At 40.2% G+C, this 22,574-nt stretch overlaps 1 protein-coding gene across 2 annotated transcripts in view; it reads left to right on the top strand.

The window, feature by feature from the left end:
* LOC136864781 (nuclear cap-binding protein subunit 3) overlaps nucleotides 1-22,574 on the top strand; it is a 271,629-nt gene that overhangs the window by 94,966 nt on the left and 154,089 nt on the right. For both annotated transcript variants that reach the window (XM_067142161.2, XM_067142162.2), the window contains one exon: nucleotides 2,320-2,474. In XM_067142161.2, the coding sequence (XP_066998262.2) occupies nucleotides 2,320-2,474 (155 nt within the window). The remainder of the gene's footprint in view (nucleotides 1-2,319; nucleotides 2,475-22,574) is intronic.

The raw sequence follows: 22,574 nt of genomic DNA, 5'->3' as shown, positions 1-22,574 counted from the left end.
GCACACGTACACATTTGCCCACATTCAACTGTACTTGCACCCATCTTTCTTGCATTTCTAATTTATCCTGTAAAACCAATCAAAGATGTTGCCACTGAAAACCAGCACTAAAAATTGGATACTAGGATTGAAAATTGATGGCAGTAGATGGGTGTTATTATGGTTGAACACTTTGTTCCATGTGACACTTACCTCCTTTGGCATGTACTGTAATGGTGTGTCTTTCCTTTTTTAATCATACATAACACGCTTGACAACCACACATATTGTTCTGTTTGCTTCAGAATTAAGGGAGTCACGGACAGTAACTCACTGCTGATTGCCCATCTATCTCCCCGTACTCCCAATATGTGTGTCAACTGGATTGATACATTGCCAACCTTATGCCTGTGAGATATTTTCTGTAAAATGGTCTTAAAAGCATGCTTTTTTTTTCTTAGTGTACTTTAAAACTTTGATAGAATAATATTTGGTAGTCTTAATTCTGTTCAACGCTCTGTATAGGAGGCAGTTATAGAAAGCAAGCTTAACTAACCTATTAAGATATTATACAAGCATGCTAACTTAAGGTGAAAGGAGTTGAAGTGTGATTCTCCGTCAGTGCGTGGAAGATTTTCAAAATTGAAAGTTTTATCCCAATTATTTGGATTCTTCACAGAACTCTAGGTTCTGTGGTTTGTGATCTGAAAGTTAGCATCATATAAACTCCGGTCTTGCTTACTAATTATATTATACCTTATTTCTTTTCCAACCCAGGGAAAGATACATTCTAGGCTGCGTACTCAGTCCTTAGCTCCGTGTACTTACTGCCATGGATAGAGGACAAGAAATAGATTTAGACCAATTGATTTCCTTCCTTCATAAGCAACAACTTGAAATTTACTTCTTGGACTGATGGCATGTAAGTACAGAAAGTCATCTGCAAAATAAGTTTGCAACTTTTATTTTCCCCTATCAGCTATTTTGTGGCCTGGAATTTTTGTAGCTCTGTGACTTATCTGATGAAAATTTTGTAGCTAAGAATACTTAGTTTACCTTGTTATCACTTCTAATTGTCATTCTGTTTTGTCACTTGATAAGGTATATTTTTTAAATTATGTACAACTGACTCTCTACTTTTCCTAAAGTAATATTTTTCATCTAGAGGCATAATTTGGAACTTCTTGCATTAACCATTCGACTGAGCCACCTCAACCTCTAATCCAATGTATGGGTTAACATAGTGTTAATCTGGGTTGGTTTCCCATCTTTGACAGAAATTTTTGATTTCAGGATTAGGAACAGGTGTACATGGCCTCAAGACCTCTACTGAGAAGAGAAGTTAGTTTAAACCTCACTATTGGATATCCTAGAAGTTGTTTTCCATAATCGTATGCTGGGATAGTACCAGGTTATGAATCGAGGACCTTCATCATTGCCTGTCTCTCCACCACTCCTTTACTGCTTCCATTATTTCTTTTATCTTTCCTGCTCTCTTCCACTGTATCTGTCCACCACTTTTGAGGCGTTCCTTGTGGTATCTTTTCTGTTGGTTTTTATGTAAGTACTTTCTTTGGAACTCAGTCTTCTCCCATTGCCGTTTCAGCTTGCTTCGAAAACCCTGAGTACTCCCTGTGTGCCAATGCCAAAAATTAATTTGTAAACAAACTCACAAAAAAAAATTTCTTCTGTTCGTACTTTTTCCCGGGAGAGACAAACATATGTTTTTTGAGAGGAAAAGTTCTTCAAGAGCACATCTTTGGACTGACAAGACTAATGATAAATATTTCTGCTGTTGCTGTTTGGCTTTTGTTAATGTTCACAGTTTGCAAAATATGAGGGTGGGCAATTTCTACTTGTATTCCAGTACATTTATAATATTTACTGACTTTGTCTGGCTGGCTAAATTCTCCTCCGCTAGATCTTCCAGTCAGCGTCCCACGCACATTTCTGGTCCTTTCTCACACTTACTTCATACTCTTCAGATTATAAATCTGTGGAATAGCTTGGATGATTATATTTACTGTAGACGTTTAATATTACTTACTGCTCTCTGACTGTGTAGTGTGTTGACAATGGCTATATGACACCGGCAGGTCAATTTCCACTTGGACTATAAGTAGCACTGAAAAAATTCTGTCACTTCGTCGTTCTTATATCTCGCGACAACACATTTTCCCTTACATGCCTGATTTGGTGGCTGCTGATTAAGTTAATTATGTTTCTTTCTCTTTTGTGGTGTTAAATGTTACTATCATAATGATCAATTGTCAATATGGGCCACAATGAAATTCGTAACTTATGATGTTAAATGTTACAGTATTGAATTTTTATTTTTAGTTTGGGTGTGAAAACTGAAGATGGTGTTGAAGAGAAGCGTTTCCGTTTGAATGCACTCCACATGAGAGGAACAGAAAATATGAGTACACAAGATATATTCAATTACTTTAAGGACTATGGACCAGCATCTATCGAATGGATAAATGATTATGCCTGTGAGTAATCTTAAATTTTATTTGATCAGTTGTTTCACATTATTGATAATCTCCATTCATGAAATATTTTTCAGATATGCTCATCTATTCTAATATCATAAAGAGAAAAATTTTGTGAGTTTGTGTATGGAAGGTAGCCTAATGTTGGGAACCATTCAGTCAATTTCAGTAACTCTTTCACCATTGGAAAGATCGTATCTTCCAGATTATCATAGGCAATATAATTGACCCTAGCTGATCTGAGGAGCAGGTAGTTTTTAGTTTTTATAAAAGTAGAGCAAGTTGGAAAAATCATTTGCCTGGGATCCTTAAAAATGGGTACTGGTACACTGTGAACTGTTAGTTCTATTAAAAATGGGGCTTATCAGATATTCATAGAATTCGAGTTTCTAACAAACAAAAATTGCATTTTTTCCAAACTCTTTAACAATTTTGCAGGATGAAATTACTTTTTCTTTTTTTTTTTACATGACTTATTCCATAAAAACCAATGGTTTTCAGAAAATGGGATTTTTATGTGTTAACCTTGGCTAAGCATTTTATCTGGAACTTTATCTGCTCCTGTGAGAGTGAAAGACTTCTTTATCCGAAATTCTAAATTATGCCCTTTTGCGATCTTATGTTTCAGGTTATGTTTGAAATATTAGCCAATAGATGTCGGGAGCAAATACACAGGGCCCTAATTAGGTGTAACACAGGGATTTGGAATGAAAAAGAAGAAAGGTTTTGCTGCTAAGCACAATTTCAATGGTGAAGTTCTTTTCAGAAGTTTGTTGACGCAAATATTTGTGTTTTAGCTGTTATATCCTGAAAAAGGATTCAAAACGAGTCAAAAAAAAAAGAGTTACAATTAATAGATAGTGTTGATGAATTACCGAAGATGTGATAATGGGTGAAATAAAGTGAAATTTATGCGAGTGTGAGAACAACAACACTGGACAAATTAAGGAATGACGGTGTGAAATGAAGCTGGGATTGATAGACAGTTGTTAGATCAGGTCAGCATATCCAGATCGAGGTTGTTTGTGCATGTAATGAGGATGGAGCCAACAAGGACAGTTTATGTTATCTTGAAGAAACTGGTGGCAGGAAAACTGGTGGTTGGAAGTCCGGGAACCCACTTGATGGACATCATAAAAATGGACCTTGCAGATCGGGCAAGCACACTAGAAGATGTCATTAACAACAGAACGTATCTCAGTAAGGCAGCGTGGAAGAGGCTTGCTGACACTATCTGAGAAACTGTAACTGTAAAATGATGATGATCAGTTGTGCACGTCCAACAGTTATTATATTTATTTTTTTACTCAGTGACACGTAGGCTATCTATGACAGCTGTTGGTGGTGCTGTGGAGGATCAAACCAGCCTTCAGGCTGAATACCCAACATACATACATACATACATACATACATACATACATACTAGGACCTTTCCCACCGTCCCCCATGACTCATGGGACCATGTGACAGCAAACCAACCCTTTCGGGTCACGAACACATGGGACCATGCTCCACGGAAGTCGATAGTCAAGGGATCTTTTCGGTCTGTGCCGATTTCTCCTCATTGGGATTGTATACTTAATCCACTCACATGAAGAGTTATCGACCATTCGACTCAGCTAGATCACAGCTACTCTCCCGTTCCTGAGGTCTGAACACGGACTCCTCAGGGCCGAAGAACGTTCGCGGCATAAAGAGGCTATCAAACATAAGCTATCTTAAAGGCCTACAATGAACGGAAGAGGATTCTGGATGCATGTTTTTCGGTATAGATAGGCATAAAATCGTTTGGAACAATTTACTACTCACTCGGTGAAATATACAAATTTACATACACTCTTGATACTTCTGACACAATTAATATGAGCAAATCACTTATTTTAGCAGCGGAAAAATCCGGGCTGCCATTGACATCGGTTGTTACCTCCACATTCCACAGACAAAATCTATGTGAAAGGCAACGTTAGCTGTTATTTCTCTACTCCAATAAATTTTCCTTTTTGACACAGACGTAGATATCCATATCCCTCTCTACCAAAACAGAGAATAACCGAGAGGTTGTTAATATGATTTCACTTTTTCACATACTATCACTTTGAATTGCCTGTGTCATATATTGCTTACATAATTATTACATTAGTTTGGATGTATGCTACACACATTGTTTTGTGTATTATCGCAATTGTTTTGTGCGCGTCATCACCCGGTTTAGCATAAACCACTGAGTACCCTATCATATTCACAAAAACAAACAAAACAAGCCATGTTCCCCCAATGCGAGTATTCCATGGGACTGAATCCCGTATTACACATTAGACTCTATTTACACAAAAGAAAAATGTCCGCCTTTGAATGGTCGGCTAACGCTAGGAATCAATGAAGTAAAGATTTTAAAAAAAAATAATAATCCGAACATTCCGACCATATCAGAAATCCGTCACTAAAACACGGAGAAGGAAAGAAAAAGGACTCAAGTCTTCCATATAAAATAAACACAGACTTGAACAACGAACTATCATTTGCAATCACTACCAGTGGACTTTCACGAAGTCTAGATTCAAATCGACATCGATTAAAAGTAACCAACAAAAACACATCCTGAAAAAGAAAATATATCAAACACATGTATCAATAAAGACGATGGCTGTAATTTAACCGTTGTAACCCGCTGTCTTAGCGAGCTGTTGATCGCTGCTGTGCCCACATGAGGTTCGAACCTGAGACTCTGGTCGTCTCCATCCAGGGTACTGTAATCAAGCCCTAATTAATCTAATCGTGTATCGAACTGTCATAACAAAAATAAACATCTATATTGCTCTGTAGGTCATGGTCTACGGGGTGGCAATTAAAGCACTTGCTGTCTTTATTCTCAAAGAAACCAGAATGTTGGTTCGGCCAGCCTTTCTGCTTGTATATCTTCCTCCCTGTTCCAGATTCTCCCCTCTCAGCCATAAATTCGGCTGACACTTGTCCCACGGTCCGGAGACAAAAAAAACACCATTCAGCCTGCTTCCCGCTAGGCCTTTTTTTCTCTCTGTGTCCATCAAATTAATTCATTAGAAAACTGGCACATTTTATTCAATGCTCGGACCAGCCCACATACATTCAGTACACGAGAATCATTTCTCAAATTCGACCGTTAATTCACATTTCATTCTCTCATATCTCTGGAGGTCTGGAGTTCGACTCGTATCTTCTCTCCTTCCAAAGTGCACCATCCGTTAGCCCCTGACCATAGCAATACTCCTATTTCTCCGCCTCTGAGGCGAGTGTGTGTACCTATCAGATACTACCCTATCTATCGGTATAAATCATCAATCAAAGTACCTTAGGTAAAATAATAACAATACTAATAATAATAATAATAATAATAATAATAATAATAATAATAATAATAATCTTCTAACCTTTTGCTTGTAATGTATAGTATCAAAACACTGCTCAAGTTACATTAAGAAAATAATAATAATAATAATAATAATAATAATAATAATAATAATAATAATAATAAAATTCAAATTAATTTAAATTATTAAATCCTTCCAAACCACTAACAGACCTTCTACATCTAACCTCAATAGTGTAGTGGAGGACAGGGGTTCAAACCTCGGCACGTCATTCCTTGAACATCACCAGTTACAGCCAAAACTTATACTACCATGCAACAACATGCTATTTCTGACTTTACGAACATAGTGCTGATTCTAGCCCAAGTTTTTTCTTTCTTACGGGCACTTGTTGATGACTCTGTCACCTCGCTAATCCCTACGTAACTTAGGCATTTGCTCAGGTGAGATCTACATTATTAATCTACATATCATTCTATTCCTTTTCCCCCCTCAATTCCTTCTCAGCACTAAATAAACAAATTATAATAACATGCAAATATATCCACTAAAAGGGGTCCCCTATTCTATACACTAACACAGGATCACTCCCTTCCCATATTTAATTAATTTATTGAAACAAAAATGAATAAAAGGATTCCCGACCATTCTTGGGCGGATTAAACCTATTTATATATGTTATTTTAACCCTATACTTCATGACTGTTATTTACAAAGGGAAATACTAGCATTGGAAATAAACATAACTTGGTACTCAACAGTTGACGTCTTCGGCCCTGTCCGGAGGATCCGGAGGCCTGCCCATGTTGGATTACTCCATGGCGCTGGATCCTGTAGACCTGGAGTTCAGAAGTTCCATATCTTGTCTCGCGTAATCCATTTTAGTAACACACGGATCACTGAAATTAGATTGTAATTCACACAATTTATCAATTTCTTGCACACGTGTTACCGTTCACTCCTATTACTTCTTTGTCTACCCACTGCCAGTTACAAGGAGATGAATATATCGGCTACTTTCAGCTAGTCTATTACACTGTTAAACCGGGCGTTCCCTGCATTCGTATGATGCAGAATTTTCTATCCCTATCTTCTGTATGGTCTAATAGTTAAGGAACACTCCTCACTAGATTGTTAATCAGTTAATAATCTGACCTACGCTCTGTTCAGAAACAGCGTGATTTTATACAGTTCTTTGTTCTGCTCGAGAAATTCTACGTACTATCAAGTAGTTGTTATGCAAAATCCTACTTCATCTTTCACGAAGTCTTAGTCTACTTTGCAACCGATATCTTAAGTATATCTCATTACCGTAATCGTCTGTTGCCTATCACAAATTATAATCACAAAAAGAAAAAAACTGAAAGATTTTCCCTGCCGCTTTGTTCACAGAGTATACCAAGGAGCGGTAATCCGATAGCGAAGCGACCGTCGTTTCCCGTCGAAAGCTCCTCAACGACTACTCCAGTTCCCTGGAACTGCAAAAAACTTATACTAGCCCCGGTGGTAGGGGCGGTTTAGTGACTTCATCCCCACTCTTATTTTGACTGCTCCTGGATAAACCAGCCTGTCGAAATTAGCAATACGCTAGACTGTGTGACTCGGATATGCACAAGTACGCTATGCCATGCGGAATTTGATATGTTCGGCGGATCTGCCGTAATTAATTTATCATCTTGGAGGGGAAGTAGGGAATCCCCGAAGGCATCTGGTTTTTCACTAGGCGTCCGTACGCGACCGGAGTTATATAAGTTGTTTACCAACGCCTTTCGCTTGGAGAGTATTTTCTACCAGAACTCTTGACTTTATAATTCCACCAAAATTCAGCACACTACTCTAACGGGTGCAGTATTGTTAATTAAGCCTTATTTATGCCGAAAATGCATTAAATTTTGCCCGATCGCTTTGGCATCGCTGTACGCTGGCAGATGTTTTCCAATATGGAGTCGCTAAATAGTGTTCTTCTCCTGCTTCTTCTATGACGTGTGCCTAGCTCGGGGATTCCTTAAGCCACCCAGTGGGCGGGTGAAGGCGCCTCTCTGGCGGGCTTCGTATTGCGCAACCTGACGATACCCCCAGCATCCACACAAAGAAAGCTTGCTGCCAGCTTCCTTACCAAGCATATCATTTGAAATAAATACTAATTGTGCCGGTACGGTCACATCTGCCCCTCCGTTGGTTTCAAGAAATTTGAAACGGAGTTGCGAATTTCTTGAAGAATTACTACTCAATCCGTCCTACGATCAATCTTCTTTAGCTGCTCTAAGTTTCTGTGATTCCAACCTCAACTGGGCATTTTCTCTCTGGAGCAAGAAACATACTCGTGCCATAATGTCGCGTCTCTGGTACAGCTCTATGCACTCCTCACAACTCTGGTCACTCAAATCATCTCGTTCCTCCACCGTCATTACATGGACTGCTGGATCTTCTTCACCATCTTCTTCTTCGTCCCCTGGATCCTCATCTTCGTCTCTCTCCAGATCCTCTTCCTCTTCTTCGGCGTTCTCGTCCACCTGATTGGCGTCTATTCTGCTGCTTCCTGGAGGATGGTACAATTTCAAATTGGCGGCATTGTACACTGTCTCAGTCGTGCCGTCCATGCTCTGGACCTTGTAGGAATTATTATCCAAATTTTCGATGATCCGATACGGCCCAATGTATAACTCCGCAAACTTATGATAAATTTTATTTGCGGGATCGGAGATCGCTGGTCGTTTGACAAGAACAAGTTCTCCAACTCGCAGCGGACGATGGTACCTTTTTCCTCGCAATCGCCGTAATCGCTTCTCTGCCTGTCCTTTCAAATATTCCGCCGTTGTCTGTATGCAGAGTTCCACGGATAAGCGGGGGTCTTGAGGGCATTGGATTGCATTCACCCAGGGTCTTTTTGGAATTTCGTCGAAGTGAACGACGCTTGGGATCATCCCTGTCGACTCGTGGACCGTCCCATTCACACATTCCTCAATAATAGGAAGGACGTCCACCCATCGCCAATGTTGACGGGAACAGTAGATCCGGCAAAATTTGCCTATCTCCCGCATGATTCGCTCGGCTGGATTTGATTCGGGGTGGCGAATCGAACTCAGGTGATGCTTCACCCCTAATCATTCAATATCCCTTTTAAAAGCTCCGGACGTGAATTGAGAACCGTGATCTGTCAAAATACACTCCGGTTTACCCATCCTCGGAATGATTTTATTCTTTATCTGATTGATGACAGCTCTGGTATTCGCTTTTTGTACGGGGCAAAGTTGGATAAACTTCGAAAAGACATCGACGCAAACCAAAATATGCTGCATCCCGCGTCGTGCCTTGGGTAAGGGACCGTAAAAATCTAGCGCGAAGAGCTCTTTGGGCTGCTTCGGCAACAAAGGTCGCGGCAGTTGTTTAAGCAAAAAGGTGTTGTGCTTCACCCGCTGGCATATATCGCATGTCATCAGTACACGGCGGACAATCTTCCTCATATTTGGCCAAATGAAGGTTTCCTTTAACGTTGATACAACCTTGTCGATCCCGGCGTGACCAATGGCTCGGTGTGCCAACCAGATTAAGTCCTCTTGTAAAACGGGCGGCACTACAATCCTGTATCGAGTGTGATTATCATCGACAAACTTATGGAGAATCCCGTTGAAGTAATTGTACCGTTCTGCCTTCTTCTCTATTTCTGAGTGCTCGGCGGTACCCGGTTGTAATTTCCGCTTGAAGAACTCGATCAATTTCCCTGTTTCCGGATATCTTTCCTGCTCCTCCCCTATAGTTTTCAACTTTTCTAGAGTGGCATGGTCCTCATCTTCCAGCTGGATGTGAAAAATGGAAGTTTCGCTGGAGTCCGGGTTTCGACTTAGGGCATCTGCAATAATGTTGTTTTTTCCAGCGCAATGCTCAACCGTTAAGGCAAATTGTTGGACGAAAAGACACCAACGATTGACCCTTTCGCTCGTCATAGTCGACTTGAGCATGAAAGTTAATGCCTTATGGTCTGTCCGAAGGACAATGGGGAAGCCATAGATATACTTCCACCAGTGACCTAGGGCTGTGACGATAGCCAACATCTCGAGTTCAGTCACTGTGTATTTGAGCTCGTGAGATCTCAATTTGCGGCTCATAAATGCCAGATACGTGATTTTTGGTTGTGCCTCCGGGTCTTCTTGGTACAATACAGCACCGACCCCAATTTTCGATGCGTCTGTTTGCACAATGAATTTCTTAGAATAATCTGGGTAACCTAATTTAATGCTGTTGGCGAGGAGTTCCTTCGTCTTATTGAAAGCGGCTTCGCATTTCTCGTCCCACTTCCAACGGTTATTTTTCTTTAGCAAATTTTGGAGGGGTGCTACGACTTCAGTATACCCAGGACAGTGATCAGAGAAGAAATTACAGACCCCTAAAAATTGCCGAACGTGCTTGACCCTAGTTGGTCTTGGAAAGTTCTGAATTGCTTGAATTTTGACGGGGTTTGGGATCACGCCATCGGAGTCAATCACGTGTCCCAAAAATAAAATACTCCTTTGACAGAACTGTGACTTTGGAAGGTTGACTTTAAAGTTGTTTCGATCCAGATCGAGCAAGAGCTTCTTGATCTTTTCGAGATGGTCCTCGACTGTCTCAGATGCCACCAAAATGTCATCGATGTACCTTACCGTAAATGCCTTTACCTCGTCGCTAAGATTTCTATCGAGAGCTCGGATAAGAGCAGATCCCGCGTTCATAATGCCGAACGGAAGCCGATTGAAGACGTATGTCGTCTGGTCAAACATAAACCCAGTCAAAATTTTGGTCTTCGGGTCTAACTCTACGTGATGAAAAGAGGAAGTTAAGTCGACCCCAGAAAACAACTTCATATGCCGAAATTTCTTCAGGATGTCCTTGATACAAGGGGCTTGATCATACTCGGGGACTAAGCGTTTATTAATAGCCCTCGCGTCAAGGCAAACGCGAAGAGACCCATTCGCTTTTTCAACAATTACGAGTGGGTTCAGGAAAGGTGTTGGGGACTTCATAATTAAACCACTAGCCTCCATCTCGCCAATGATTTTACTGACTTTGTCATGATACTTTTCTGGTACCGGATACGGGCGTTGCCTAAAAGGTTCCCAACTGTTGACTACCAAGGTATATTGAAAGTTTGGGATCTTCCCCGGTCGCGAACCGAAAACTTCTTTACATTGTTCTAAAATTTTGAGTAATTGGTCCTTTTCATTTTCCCCAATTTTGGCTTCATGAATTTTCCCTTGAATGGTTGAATCCAACGATGGTTCCTCTTCTGTCTCCAATGCTGCGATTGTCATTCCAGATTCCTCAAAGACTTTGTGGCAGATTCCGTCCAATCCTATCCCGCTTTCTTCTCCCTCCGGGTTTCCTGAACAGATCTGTGTCGTCCAAATTCTTTCCTCGGTTTCTAAGTCCTCAAAATCATTTAACTTCATCTCGGTTTGGGCCGAATCAAATTTTAAACAAATTTCGTTCGTCTCCATATTAATGTGGGCTTTATATTCCCTTAAGAAATCTGAACCGATGATAATATTATATTCAATTTTGGATAAAACGATAAATGGATGGGAAACAATGTCCTTTCCAATCTCCAGGTCCAGATACGCTTGGCTATTGCAGATTGTGGTCCTGTCCGGAATTACTCCACGAACCTTGACATTTGATATTGGGATAACCGGGATATCATTTTTGGATTGAAGTTCTTGTAATAGAATTCTAGAGACAACGCTCACGCTGGCTCCCGTGTCCACAAGACAACGAACTCGAACCCCGTTAACCCTGATGTAAATAACGGGTAGTTCTCTTATGACCTTAATGTCTGTTTTCAACTGTTCCTCCAGTAAATCATCAGCTTGCACCACCCAGGTGTCTATCGTAATGACCGTCCATGACGTCTCCTGAGGATCGATAGCTTCCGAAAATCCGGCTATCTCCCCGCTTAGTAGTTGGGCTTTTTTTTAAGGCGATTCCCCTCTGTGGCCTCATACTCTGGCGCACAGGGGTTCAACCTCCCTTGATTCGCGTTATGCTGCTGTAACGCAAGACTCTCTGCCCCTTGACACTCATTTGTTTGGGAGAGTTGCCTTATGGACTGCTCCCATATGTCTCCATTACTTCGCGCCTCGCGCAGTTCTTTAACGTACCGTTGAGATTCTTTCTTGCGGTCGTTCTGGTCTCCCTGACGATAATCTCCCCGTGGTTGAGGAATCCTATCGTTTCTAGGTTGCCATTTCGGATAGGGTCGCCGGTCCTTACGGTAATTATCTCTCGTATAGGATTGCCGACCGTAACTCCGCCTATCCTCCTTCCACGGACGAGGATTCCACCTACTATCCCTTGAATGGTTATTTGTAGCGTACAATTCCCGCGTACTTGTCCCTTGGTCCTTTTGACCGACCGAATTAGCATTTCCTTGGCAGTTCACGATGTTTACCATTTCAGTCTGCCTGGTCCGCATGTGTTGTCCACCCGACGTCTGGTCCAGATGCCGCAACACTTGCTCCATCTCAACAGCTGTTTTTACATCTGCCGCTATCAAGATACGCTGCACGTCAGCGGGAAATTGTTTTGTGAGCGCTGCCAATAGTTCGCCTTCTGCCGGAGGGTTGTCCAACTCCCTCATCTTCACTAGCTGTCCTGTGAAGTACTCGCAGAAGCGCGTCGGTCCCGTCATCGAATACCGTCGTGAGTACAGTTCGAGGCGCAAACCCTGCTGCGTTTGCATCCCCCAATATTTGTCTAGAAATGCCCTCTTAAAGCTTTCGTACCCGTCGAAGCAGTATCGAAATGCTTGGAACCACACAAGGGCCTGGTCCTCTAAAAATTTCTCGACAACCCGTAACTTTCGTTCAGACGAGATCCGGTTATCGCTCATGTATCCGTCCATCTCAATCAAAAATTTCTTTGGCGTCATATTGCCGCCGGGTTTGAAACGTTTTGGTTTGTCGTCCGCCATCTTCACCATGTTATAGATGGGGATAGGTTCGACAGGAAGGAGTGTTGAGTTATGCCCTGGTGTCCCCGCTATCTGATCTTGACTCATATTCATTGTCTGGAAGAGTCCTGATCTTTCGGATTCGGGCTTTGTGTCGAACGGATTAAATTGAGTTGGTTTCATTGGGCTAAATTCCTTCCCAACTTCCTGAAAATTCTTCCCTACTTTAATTTTCCCAAACTCTTCCTTTAGTTCCTGAATTATGGCGTCGTGGGTGTCTACTTTGAGCTTGACCTTCTGAGTTCTATGTGACCAATCCTCGATCCTGTCTGAAAGTTTATCGTCCCTCTTGTCGATTTCTTCCCGGATCGCGGTAATGTTTACGGACGTTAGCTCTCTTTCTTCTGCTACACGCAGTTCGATCGTGTCGGTAAACTCCTGTCGTAACGCTTCGGCTTTATGGCGTACGTCATTCAGCTTCATCTGGGTTTGGGATATTTCCCGAGTTATTGCCTCAGTTTCCCTACGCTGATTTTCTTGGTATTCAACTGTCGCCTTCATATGTTGGTCTAACTGCTCCGCGACACTTGTGCTTTGAGCCTCAACACAGTCAATGCGTTCAATTGCCGTATCCATGGTCTTACTGATCTCCTCCTGCTTTGCCTCAACGCTCCCTACTTGCTCTCCTAAACGTTCGGTTATCTTAATGCAGCGTTCCCGATCGACTCTCAATTGTTCGACCAATTCGTCCTGCCGCTCATCGATTCGCTCTAATCGCTTATTTATTTCCTCCCTTCCTACCTTACACTCTGTCTGTACCTGGTCTATCATTTCTTTGATGTTTTCCTGAACGTTTCCAATAGCCTGACTCAGTTTTTCCGTCATCTTTTCCTGAATATCCTCACTATTCTTATTCAGTTTTTCCTGCATATCTTCACTAGTTTGATTCAGTTTTTCCGTTAAATTACCCTGAATATTTTCACTCGTTTGAATCAATTTTGCCTGCATGTCCTCGCTATTTTGATTCAATTTCGCCTGCATCTCCTCGCTATTTTGATTCAATTTTGCCTGCATCTGCTCACTATTTTGATTCAATTTTTCCTGCATCTCCTTCATACCCTGCATGTCCTCGCGCAACTCCCATAAGAGTTCCCTGACTACTTCCATATCCATCGTAATACAACTGTTTTCATTAAAAATGAGACCCCCTTCACCTTCGGACCTTGGACCTCGGGTTGATAGACGCACAAAACAATGTTCATTCAAGAATGCGTTCCCCCCGTTCAACTTCGAAAAATTTTGAAAATCAAAACATTAATTCCAAAACACCGCCTCAAACACGGCTAACTCGAAGTTGCCTAACATGTACACCCCTGTTTCACCGAGTGCATAAACAACTTTTAAAAACATAGCCTTTTTCATCAATAATCAATTTTGAATAAATTAATCACGCGCGCATTAAATTACCAACACTGGTGGTACATGCCAATAAAGCAGGTCATCCGTCAAGCATTGAGGCAGATACACCCGATACAATAGGTCATACCGTCCCAAGACTTTCCGTCTGAAACCTAATTTATTGCCATTTCATAATCAGCTCAAGGGCCTGAGGTTACCCTTGCTAAATCACGAGAAATCTACCTTAATATATAAATAACATTCACTACTAGCAATGAGGCCTACATCAAACAGTACCTTCCGACTCATACCCGCGAATATGATTACCTGAAGGGTATCGATATTCATTTTTCCCCAGATTCTGGAAAATCATTTCATTGTTTCCTGGACTCGATTGACTCCTTATTTACCTTCCGGGTACGTCCATTGCTTTGAATGACCGTCATGGTTATTGCCATGATAATAATAATAATAATAACCACGACATACCGAAAAATTCCTCAAATTAACATTTATTTATGTACTTAGTCATTCAGATTTAACTACTGGTCCAATTACGTGCATCCAAGTATGAACTAAATCAGTTCCTTGTCATAATTGGCCATTCCTATCCATTTTAACTTAGGCATATGTGCCATGCGCCCAATAAAGAAAACATTAAAATTCAAATCCGAAAATACCTACCGAAAAATGCCGAAAATGCCTACACGCAAATGCCGAAAATGCCGAAAATGCCAACACGGAGGGTGCCATATAGGACCTTTCCCACCGTCCCCCATGACTCATGGGACCATGTGACAGCAAACCAACCCTTTCGGGTCACGAACACATGGGACCATGCTCCACGGAAGTCGATAGTCAAGGGATCTTTTCGGTCTGTGCCGATTTCTCCTCATTGGGATTGTATACTTAATCCACTCACATGAAGAGTTATCGACCATTCGACTCAGCTAGATCACAGCTACTCTCCCGTTCCTGAGGTCTGAACACGGACTCCTCAGGGCCGAAGAACGTTCGCGGCATAAAGAGGCTATCAAACATAAGCTATCTTAAAGGCCTACAATGAACGGAAGAGGATTCTGGATGCATGTTTTTCGGTATAGATAGGCATAAAATCGTTTGGAACAATTTACTACTCACTCGGTGAAATATACAAATTTACATACACTCTTGATACTTCTGACACAATTAATATGAGCAAATCACTTATTTTAGCAGCGGAAAAATCCGGGCTGCCATTGACATCGGTTGTTACCTCCACATTCCACAGACAAAATCTATGTGAAAGGCAACGTTAGCTGTTATTTCTCTACTCCAATAAATTTTCCTTTTTGACACAGACGTAGATATCCATATCCCTCTCTACCAAAACAGAGAATAACCGAGAGGTTGTTAATATGATTTCACTTTTTCACATACTATCACTTTGAATTGCCTGTGTCATATATTGCTTACATAATTATTACATTAGTTTGGATGTATGCTACACACATTGTTTTGTGTATTATCGCAATTGTTTTGTGCGCGTCATCACCCGGTTTAGCATAAACCACTGAGTACCCTATCATATTCACAAAAACAAACAAAACAAGCCATGTTCCCCCAATGCGAGTATTCCATGGGACTGAATCCCGTATTACACATTAGACTCTATTTACACAAAAGAAAAATGTCCGCCTTTGAATGGTCGGCTAACGCTAGGAATCAATGAAGTAAAGATTTTAAAAAAAAATAATAATCCGAACATTCCGACCATATCAGAAATCCGTCACTAAAACACGGAGAAGGAAAGAAAAAGGACTCAAGTCTTCCATATAAAATAAACACAGACTTGAACAACGAACTATCATTTGCAATCACTACCAGTGGACTTTCACGAAGTCTAGATTCAAATCGACATCGATTAAAAGTAACCAACAAAAACACATCCTGAAAAAGAAAATATATCAAACACATGTATCAATAAAGACGATGGCTGTAATTTAACCGTTGTAACCCGCTGTCTTAGCGAGCTGTTGATCGCTGCTGTGCCCACATGAGGTTCGAACCTGAGACTCTGGTCGTCTCCATCCAGGGTACTGTAATCAAGCCCTAATTAATCTAATCGTGTATCGAACTGTCATAACAAAAATAAACATCTATATTGCTCTGTAGGTCATGGTCTACGGGGTGGCAATTAAAGCACTTGCTGTCTTTATTCTCAAAGAAACCAGAATGTTGGTTCGGCCAGCCTTTCTGCTTGTATATCTTCCTCCCTGTTCCAGATTCTCCCCTCTCAGCCATAAATTCGGCTGACACTTGTCCCACGGTCCGGAGACAAAAAAAACACCATTCAGCCTGCTTCCCGCTAGGCCTTTTTTTCTCTCTGTGTCCATCAAATTAATTCATTAGAAAACTGGCACATTTTATTCAATGCTCGGACCAGCCCACATACATTCAGTACACGAGAATCATTTCTCAAATTCGACCGTTAATTCACATTTCATTCTCTCATATCTCTGGAGGTCTGGAGTTCGACTCGTATCTTCTCTCCTTCCAAAGTGCACCATCCGTTAGCCCCTGACCATAGCAATACTCCTATTTCTCCGCCTCTGAGGCGAGTGTGTGTACCTATCAGATACTACCCTATCTATCGGTATAAATCATCAATCAAAGTACCTTAGGTAAAATAATAACAATACTAATAATAATAATAATAATAATAATAATAATAATAATAATAATAATCTTCTAACCTTTTGCTTGTAATGTATAGTATCAAAACACTGCTCAAGTTACATTAAGAAAATAATAATAATAATAATAATAATAATAATAATAATAATAATAATAATAATAATAATAAAATTCAAATTAATTTAAATTATTAAATCCTTCCAAACCACTAACAGACCTTCTACATCTAACCTCAATAGTGTAGTGGAGGACAGGGGTTCAAACCTCGGCACGTCATTCCTTGAACATCACCAGTTACAGCCAAAACTTATACTACCATGCAACAACATGCTATTTCTGACTTTACGAACATAGTGCTGATTCTAGCCCAAGTTTTTTCTTTCTTACGGGCACTTGTTGATGACTCTGTCACCTCGCTAATCCCTACGTAACTTAGGCATTTGCTCAGGTGAGATCTACATTATTAATCTACATATCATTCTATTCCTTTTCCCCCCTCAATTCCTTCTCAGCACTAAATAAACAAATTATAATAACATGCAAATATATCCACTAAAAGGGGTCCCCTATTCTATACACTAACACAGGATCACTCCCTTCCCATATCTAATTAATTTATTGAAACAAAAATGAATAAAAGGATTCCCGACCATTCTTGGGCGGATTAAACCTATTTATATATGTTATTTTAACCCTATACTTCATGACTGTTATTTACAAAGGGAAATACTAGCATTGGAAATAAACATAACTTGGTACTCAACAGTTGACGTCTTCGGCCCTGTCCGGAGGATCCGGAGGCCTGCCCATGTTGGATTACTCCATGGCGCTGGATCCTGTAGACCTGGAGTTCAGAAGTTCCATATCTTGTCTCGCGTAATCCATTTTAGTAACACACGGATCACTGAAATTAGATTGTAATTCACACAATTTATCAATTTCTTGCACACGTGTTACCGTTCACTCCTATTACTTCTTTGTCTACCCACTGCCAGTTACAAGGAGATGAATATATCGGCTACTTTCAGCTAGTCTATTACACTGTTAAACCGGGCGTTCCCTGCATTCGTATGATGCAGAATTTTCTATCCCTATCTTCTGTATGGTCTAATAGTTAAGGAACACTCCTCACTAGATTGTTAATCAGTTAATAATCTGACCTACGCTCTGTTCAGAAACAGCGTGATTTTATACAGTTCTTTGTTCTGCTCGAGAAATTCTACGTACTATCAAGTAGTTGTTATGCAAAATCCTACTTCATCTTTCACGAAGTCTTAGTCTACTTTGCAACCGATATCTTAAGTATATCTCATTACCGTAATCGTCTGTTGCCTATCACAAATTATAATCACAAAAAGAAAAAAACTGAAAGATTTTCCCTGCCGCTTTGTTCACAGAGTATACCAAGGAGCGGTAATCCGATAGCGAAGCGACCGTCGTTTCCCGTCGAAAGCTCCTCAACGACTACTCCAGTTCCCTGGAACTGCAAAAAACTTATACTAGCCCCGGTGGTAGGGGCGGTTTAGTGACTTCATCCCCACTCTTATTTTGACTGCTCCTGGATAAACCAGCCTGTCGAAATTAGCAATACGCTAGACTGTGTGACTCGGATATGCACAAGTACGCTATGCCATGCGGAATTTGATATGTTCGGCGGATCTGCCGTAATTAATTTATCATCTTGGAGGGGAAGTAGGGAATCCCCGAAGGCATCTGGTTTTTCACTAGGCGTCCGTACGCGACCGGAGTTATATAAGTTGTTTACCAACGCCTTTCGCTTGGAGAGTATTTTCTACCAGAACTCTTGACTTTATAATTCCACCAAAATTCAGCACACTACTCTAACGGGTGCAGTATTGTTAATTAAGCCTTATTTATGCCGAAAATGCATTAAATTTTGCCCGATCGCTTTGGCATCGCTGTACGCTGGCAGATGTTTTCCAATATGGAGTCGCTAAATAGTGTTCTTCTCCTGCTTCTTCTATGACGTGTGCCTAGCTCGGGGATTCCTTAAGCCACCCAGTGGGCGGGTGAAGGCGCCTCTCTGGCGGGCTTCGTATTGCGCAACCTGACGATACCCCCAGCATCCACACAAAGAAAGCTTGCTGCCAGCTTCCTTACCAAGCATATCATTTGAAATAAATACTAATTGTGCCGGTACGGTCACATCACATACATACATACATACATACATACATACTGTTCCCTTTTCATGTTCGCCTTATGGGTGCAATACATACATACATACATACATACACACTGCCCCTGTCATGCCGGGCTCAGCTTGGCCGGTGAGCGAGCGTCTCAAAGGTAGACCGTTCGCTTACTGGCTGTGCAGAAAATTTTAAGGGCAGGGATAGCTTAAGGACTAGCAGCAAATGAAAGGAATGCTAAAATAGGTTTTTCACATTTATTATAACTAACACACTCCAAAATAACATTTAAATTACAAAATCTAGGAAATTCTGTATTCTTGTCTTCTCTTCAGGCTATTACTGGTAAGAAATCTTCATCATTTTAAAGGACGGCAGATGTTCGAATCTGCAATTATAACAATAAATATCAGTCTACATTTAACTTAGTAACAAAATCAAATTGATTTCCGAGAACACTTTCTCGAATAATAATTTAATTATTTCGAAAATTAAAATATTTCCTCTGGATCTCATGTAATATTAATGGAAAAGTAATCACTTTCTCCCTCTTATTAAAAATTAAATTAAATTTTTCCTTCATGAAATTATCATCAATTTGTCTTTCTTAGACTTTAAATTTACCAATTAAATTATTTTTATAATTATTCAGTAAATAATCCTCTCATCAGTTTAAATCTGACGTCATGTCAATCCACGTTACTCATTTACGTATAATTAATGGTTATGTAATATCTATAAATTAGAGTTCGTGAATTCGATCCACTGACATGGCCTTTACTTATTCATTTTTCTTTAGTAGATAAGACCCTATCCTATCTTAAAATTCAATAAAATCTACTAAAGATTCATATCCAATCGAATTATGAGCACGCGAAAATGACATAAAATCGACCCAAATTTACGTGCATAACGGAGAATATCACCACAAATATTGACAAGAAAAATCACAGTACACAAAATATGGGTAAATTACACACAACACATTCACACAAAGGCACACGGTAACATTATAAAACTATTTACACGAATACTAACCCTTGATTATTATTTTTTAGTTTAATCTAAGTCAGGGAAAATATTCTTAAGATGACGATATCATGTAAAATTCCTTGCGTCGACTTGGGATGTGATAGAGTCAAGATTATCACTTTAGTGAAGAAATTAATCATACAACGATGTCCAAGGGAATATTATGAATATAAATCATCAGGAAATTATCGATTAAAAATACCTATAACACAGCTCAAATATTGAAAATACACACTTACGGTTCATGAGTTGCGGTATTAATTTTATTATCCTAATACTTGTGGCTCTCAATTAATCTGTGCTCAAACTGAAAAAATTATGTTGAATAACGTATTTTCTTCCCAAAATGACTCTATAATGGATGCACAAATTATTCCACAAATTATAGTGTCCATCTACAAGTCAAAAATAATATCGCAGCACAGTAAAATATACAAATGATCCGTCAGGATACTGCCATGTTCCAGGCCTACATTTACACAAAATGAGCACACATTAATCTCACTCAAGAATAAATAATATTATACTCATGACCTTATTCATGTTTTTAGCCCGTAATTAAGTTGCCTTAATTTTATTATTATTATTATTATTATTATTATTATTATTATTATTATTATTATTATTACTTCTGACTGCGCATGATCACACTCGCAAAGGCTACTGTACGATAACATTTTAGATGACTCTAGCGTATGTCAAATCCATTGAAACATCGTATAATCATAGAATGAAATTTAATATAATGAAAAGTGCTAAAATACTGTCCCATCTGGTTTCAATTAAATTATAAAATCACTTTAAACTCAACCAAGATTAACGTAGAGGTCAAATTAATTTTAGTTCTCCTGCCATACTGAACTTGGGACAATCGAAATTCCTCTCGAAGACACTCACTCAAATGACTAGCTAATAGAGTCCAATACACATCCATTCAGTAACACAAACTACCTTTCACCAAGGAAAGAAGGAATGAAAAATCTAACTATAACAATACTAATAGAAGTTACTCTAAATAAATAAGAAAAAGCTATGTTTACACAAATTATACATAGATAGACAGAAAGAAAAATCCTTAAATGGTACTCATGTGACTGTTGACTGCTGGATTCTGGCTAATGACCTAGAGTATGATCACCTCACCCACCATCGAACCGTGTCCCGTCCATGTCTGAGGTGCCTCACATAATTAGAAGCTCATTGAGGACGTGAGGGCGTACAGGAAACAGCAGCAGAATTCAGTTTGCGGAAGGACAAGCATCTTGAAATGTACTCGAACCAGTAGTCTTCCTCTCCTGATTTTCCTCGTGAAAAAGCTGAAACTGACAAACAGGTCTTAGAAAAAGTCCAGGACACACGCCCGATGCTCGTTGAGATGGATAAAAACACTTATCTTTTGCAAATCTCAAATTATTCGTAGACAGAAATTTTTTTTTTGCTAGGGGCTTTACGTCGCACCGACACAGATAGGTCTTATGGCGACGATGGGATAGGAAAGGCCTAGGAGATGGAAGGAAGCGGTCGTGGCCTTAATTAAAGTACAGCCCCAGCATTTGCCTGGTGTGAAAATGGGAAACCATTGAAAACCATCTTCAGGGCTGCCGATAGTGGGATTCGAAGCTACTATCTCCCGGATGCAAGCTTACAGCCGCGCGCCTCTACGCGCACGGCCAACTCGCCCGGTAGACAGAATTTAGGGAACGTCTGAATTGCTGTATGTTCAAATTTCAATGCCTTCTGTGAGGTAAAGTTCCCCAGCGAAGTAAAAGCCGTCTAAACTCGACAGTAGTTGCAGTCAGAGTAACTATCAGACGCAGAGTTCAGAAGCAGAATCCAGAATAAAACTTTCCTTTGGAAATACCATTATTTCATCGTCTTGAGTCGGAGGTGTGTCTCTTAATTAATTTTGATTGGTCGATCAATTACATTCAGGCGAAGATTGTCGTTTTATTGACCGACACTGTCTTACGTCAATCGTCCTTGACTTATCGATCGACCGGCTCACGTACTATTCACCTTGTCACGTGGCACACACAGCTGACTGAAGGACATCTAACTAACAGAATTCCTGACTCGCCCTTGCTCGCTGCTAAACTGGGAAATGCAGTCTCCAAATAACTTGTTCTCGCCGGCTCGGAAGTGTTGAAATTCCCCGTCCTGGCTGTCGAAATGATGTCCCAACTCACTGTTGTAATAAAATGTTCTCTCTTAATAAAATATTACCACTTTTGAAGGGCACAATACATACATACATACTTACTCTGAAAAAAGTTTGAGGGGCATTGAAAGAAAATATGGACCAACCAAAGGAAATTTACATCCGGGGTTTGTAAACTGTCTAATCTGTTAGAAGTACAAGTTCTGCGAAAAATTAATGTTCCCTTGCTAGGTCTTGGATACCCTAATTGATGAAGAGGCCAAGAGGGTAGATGAAATTTTATGATCAAGGTAATTTGTTATGGGACTATTCACTATTGTTACCAACAGTGTACAAATTTAATTAAGTCTGACTTCAGCGCAGGCACAGCTGCGGAAACTGCTTGTTGTAAATACATTCGAAACGCTTTAT

Source organism: Anabrus simplex, chromosome 2 (genome assembly GCF_040414725.1).
Source record: "Anabrus simplex isolate iqAnaSimp1 chromosome 2, ASM4041472v1, whole genome shotgun sequence".
Classification (NCBI taxonomy): domain Eukaryota; kingdom Metazoa; phylum Arthropoda; class Insecta; order Orthoptera; family Tettigoniidae; genus Anabrus; species Anabrus simplex.
This window is presented reverse-complemented; position numbering and strand designations above follow the sequence as displayed.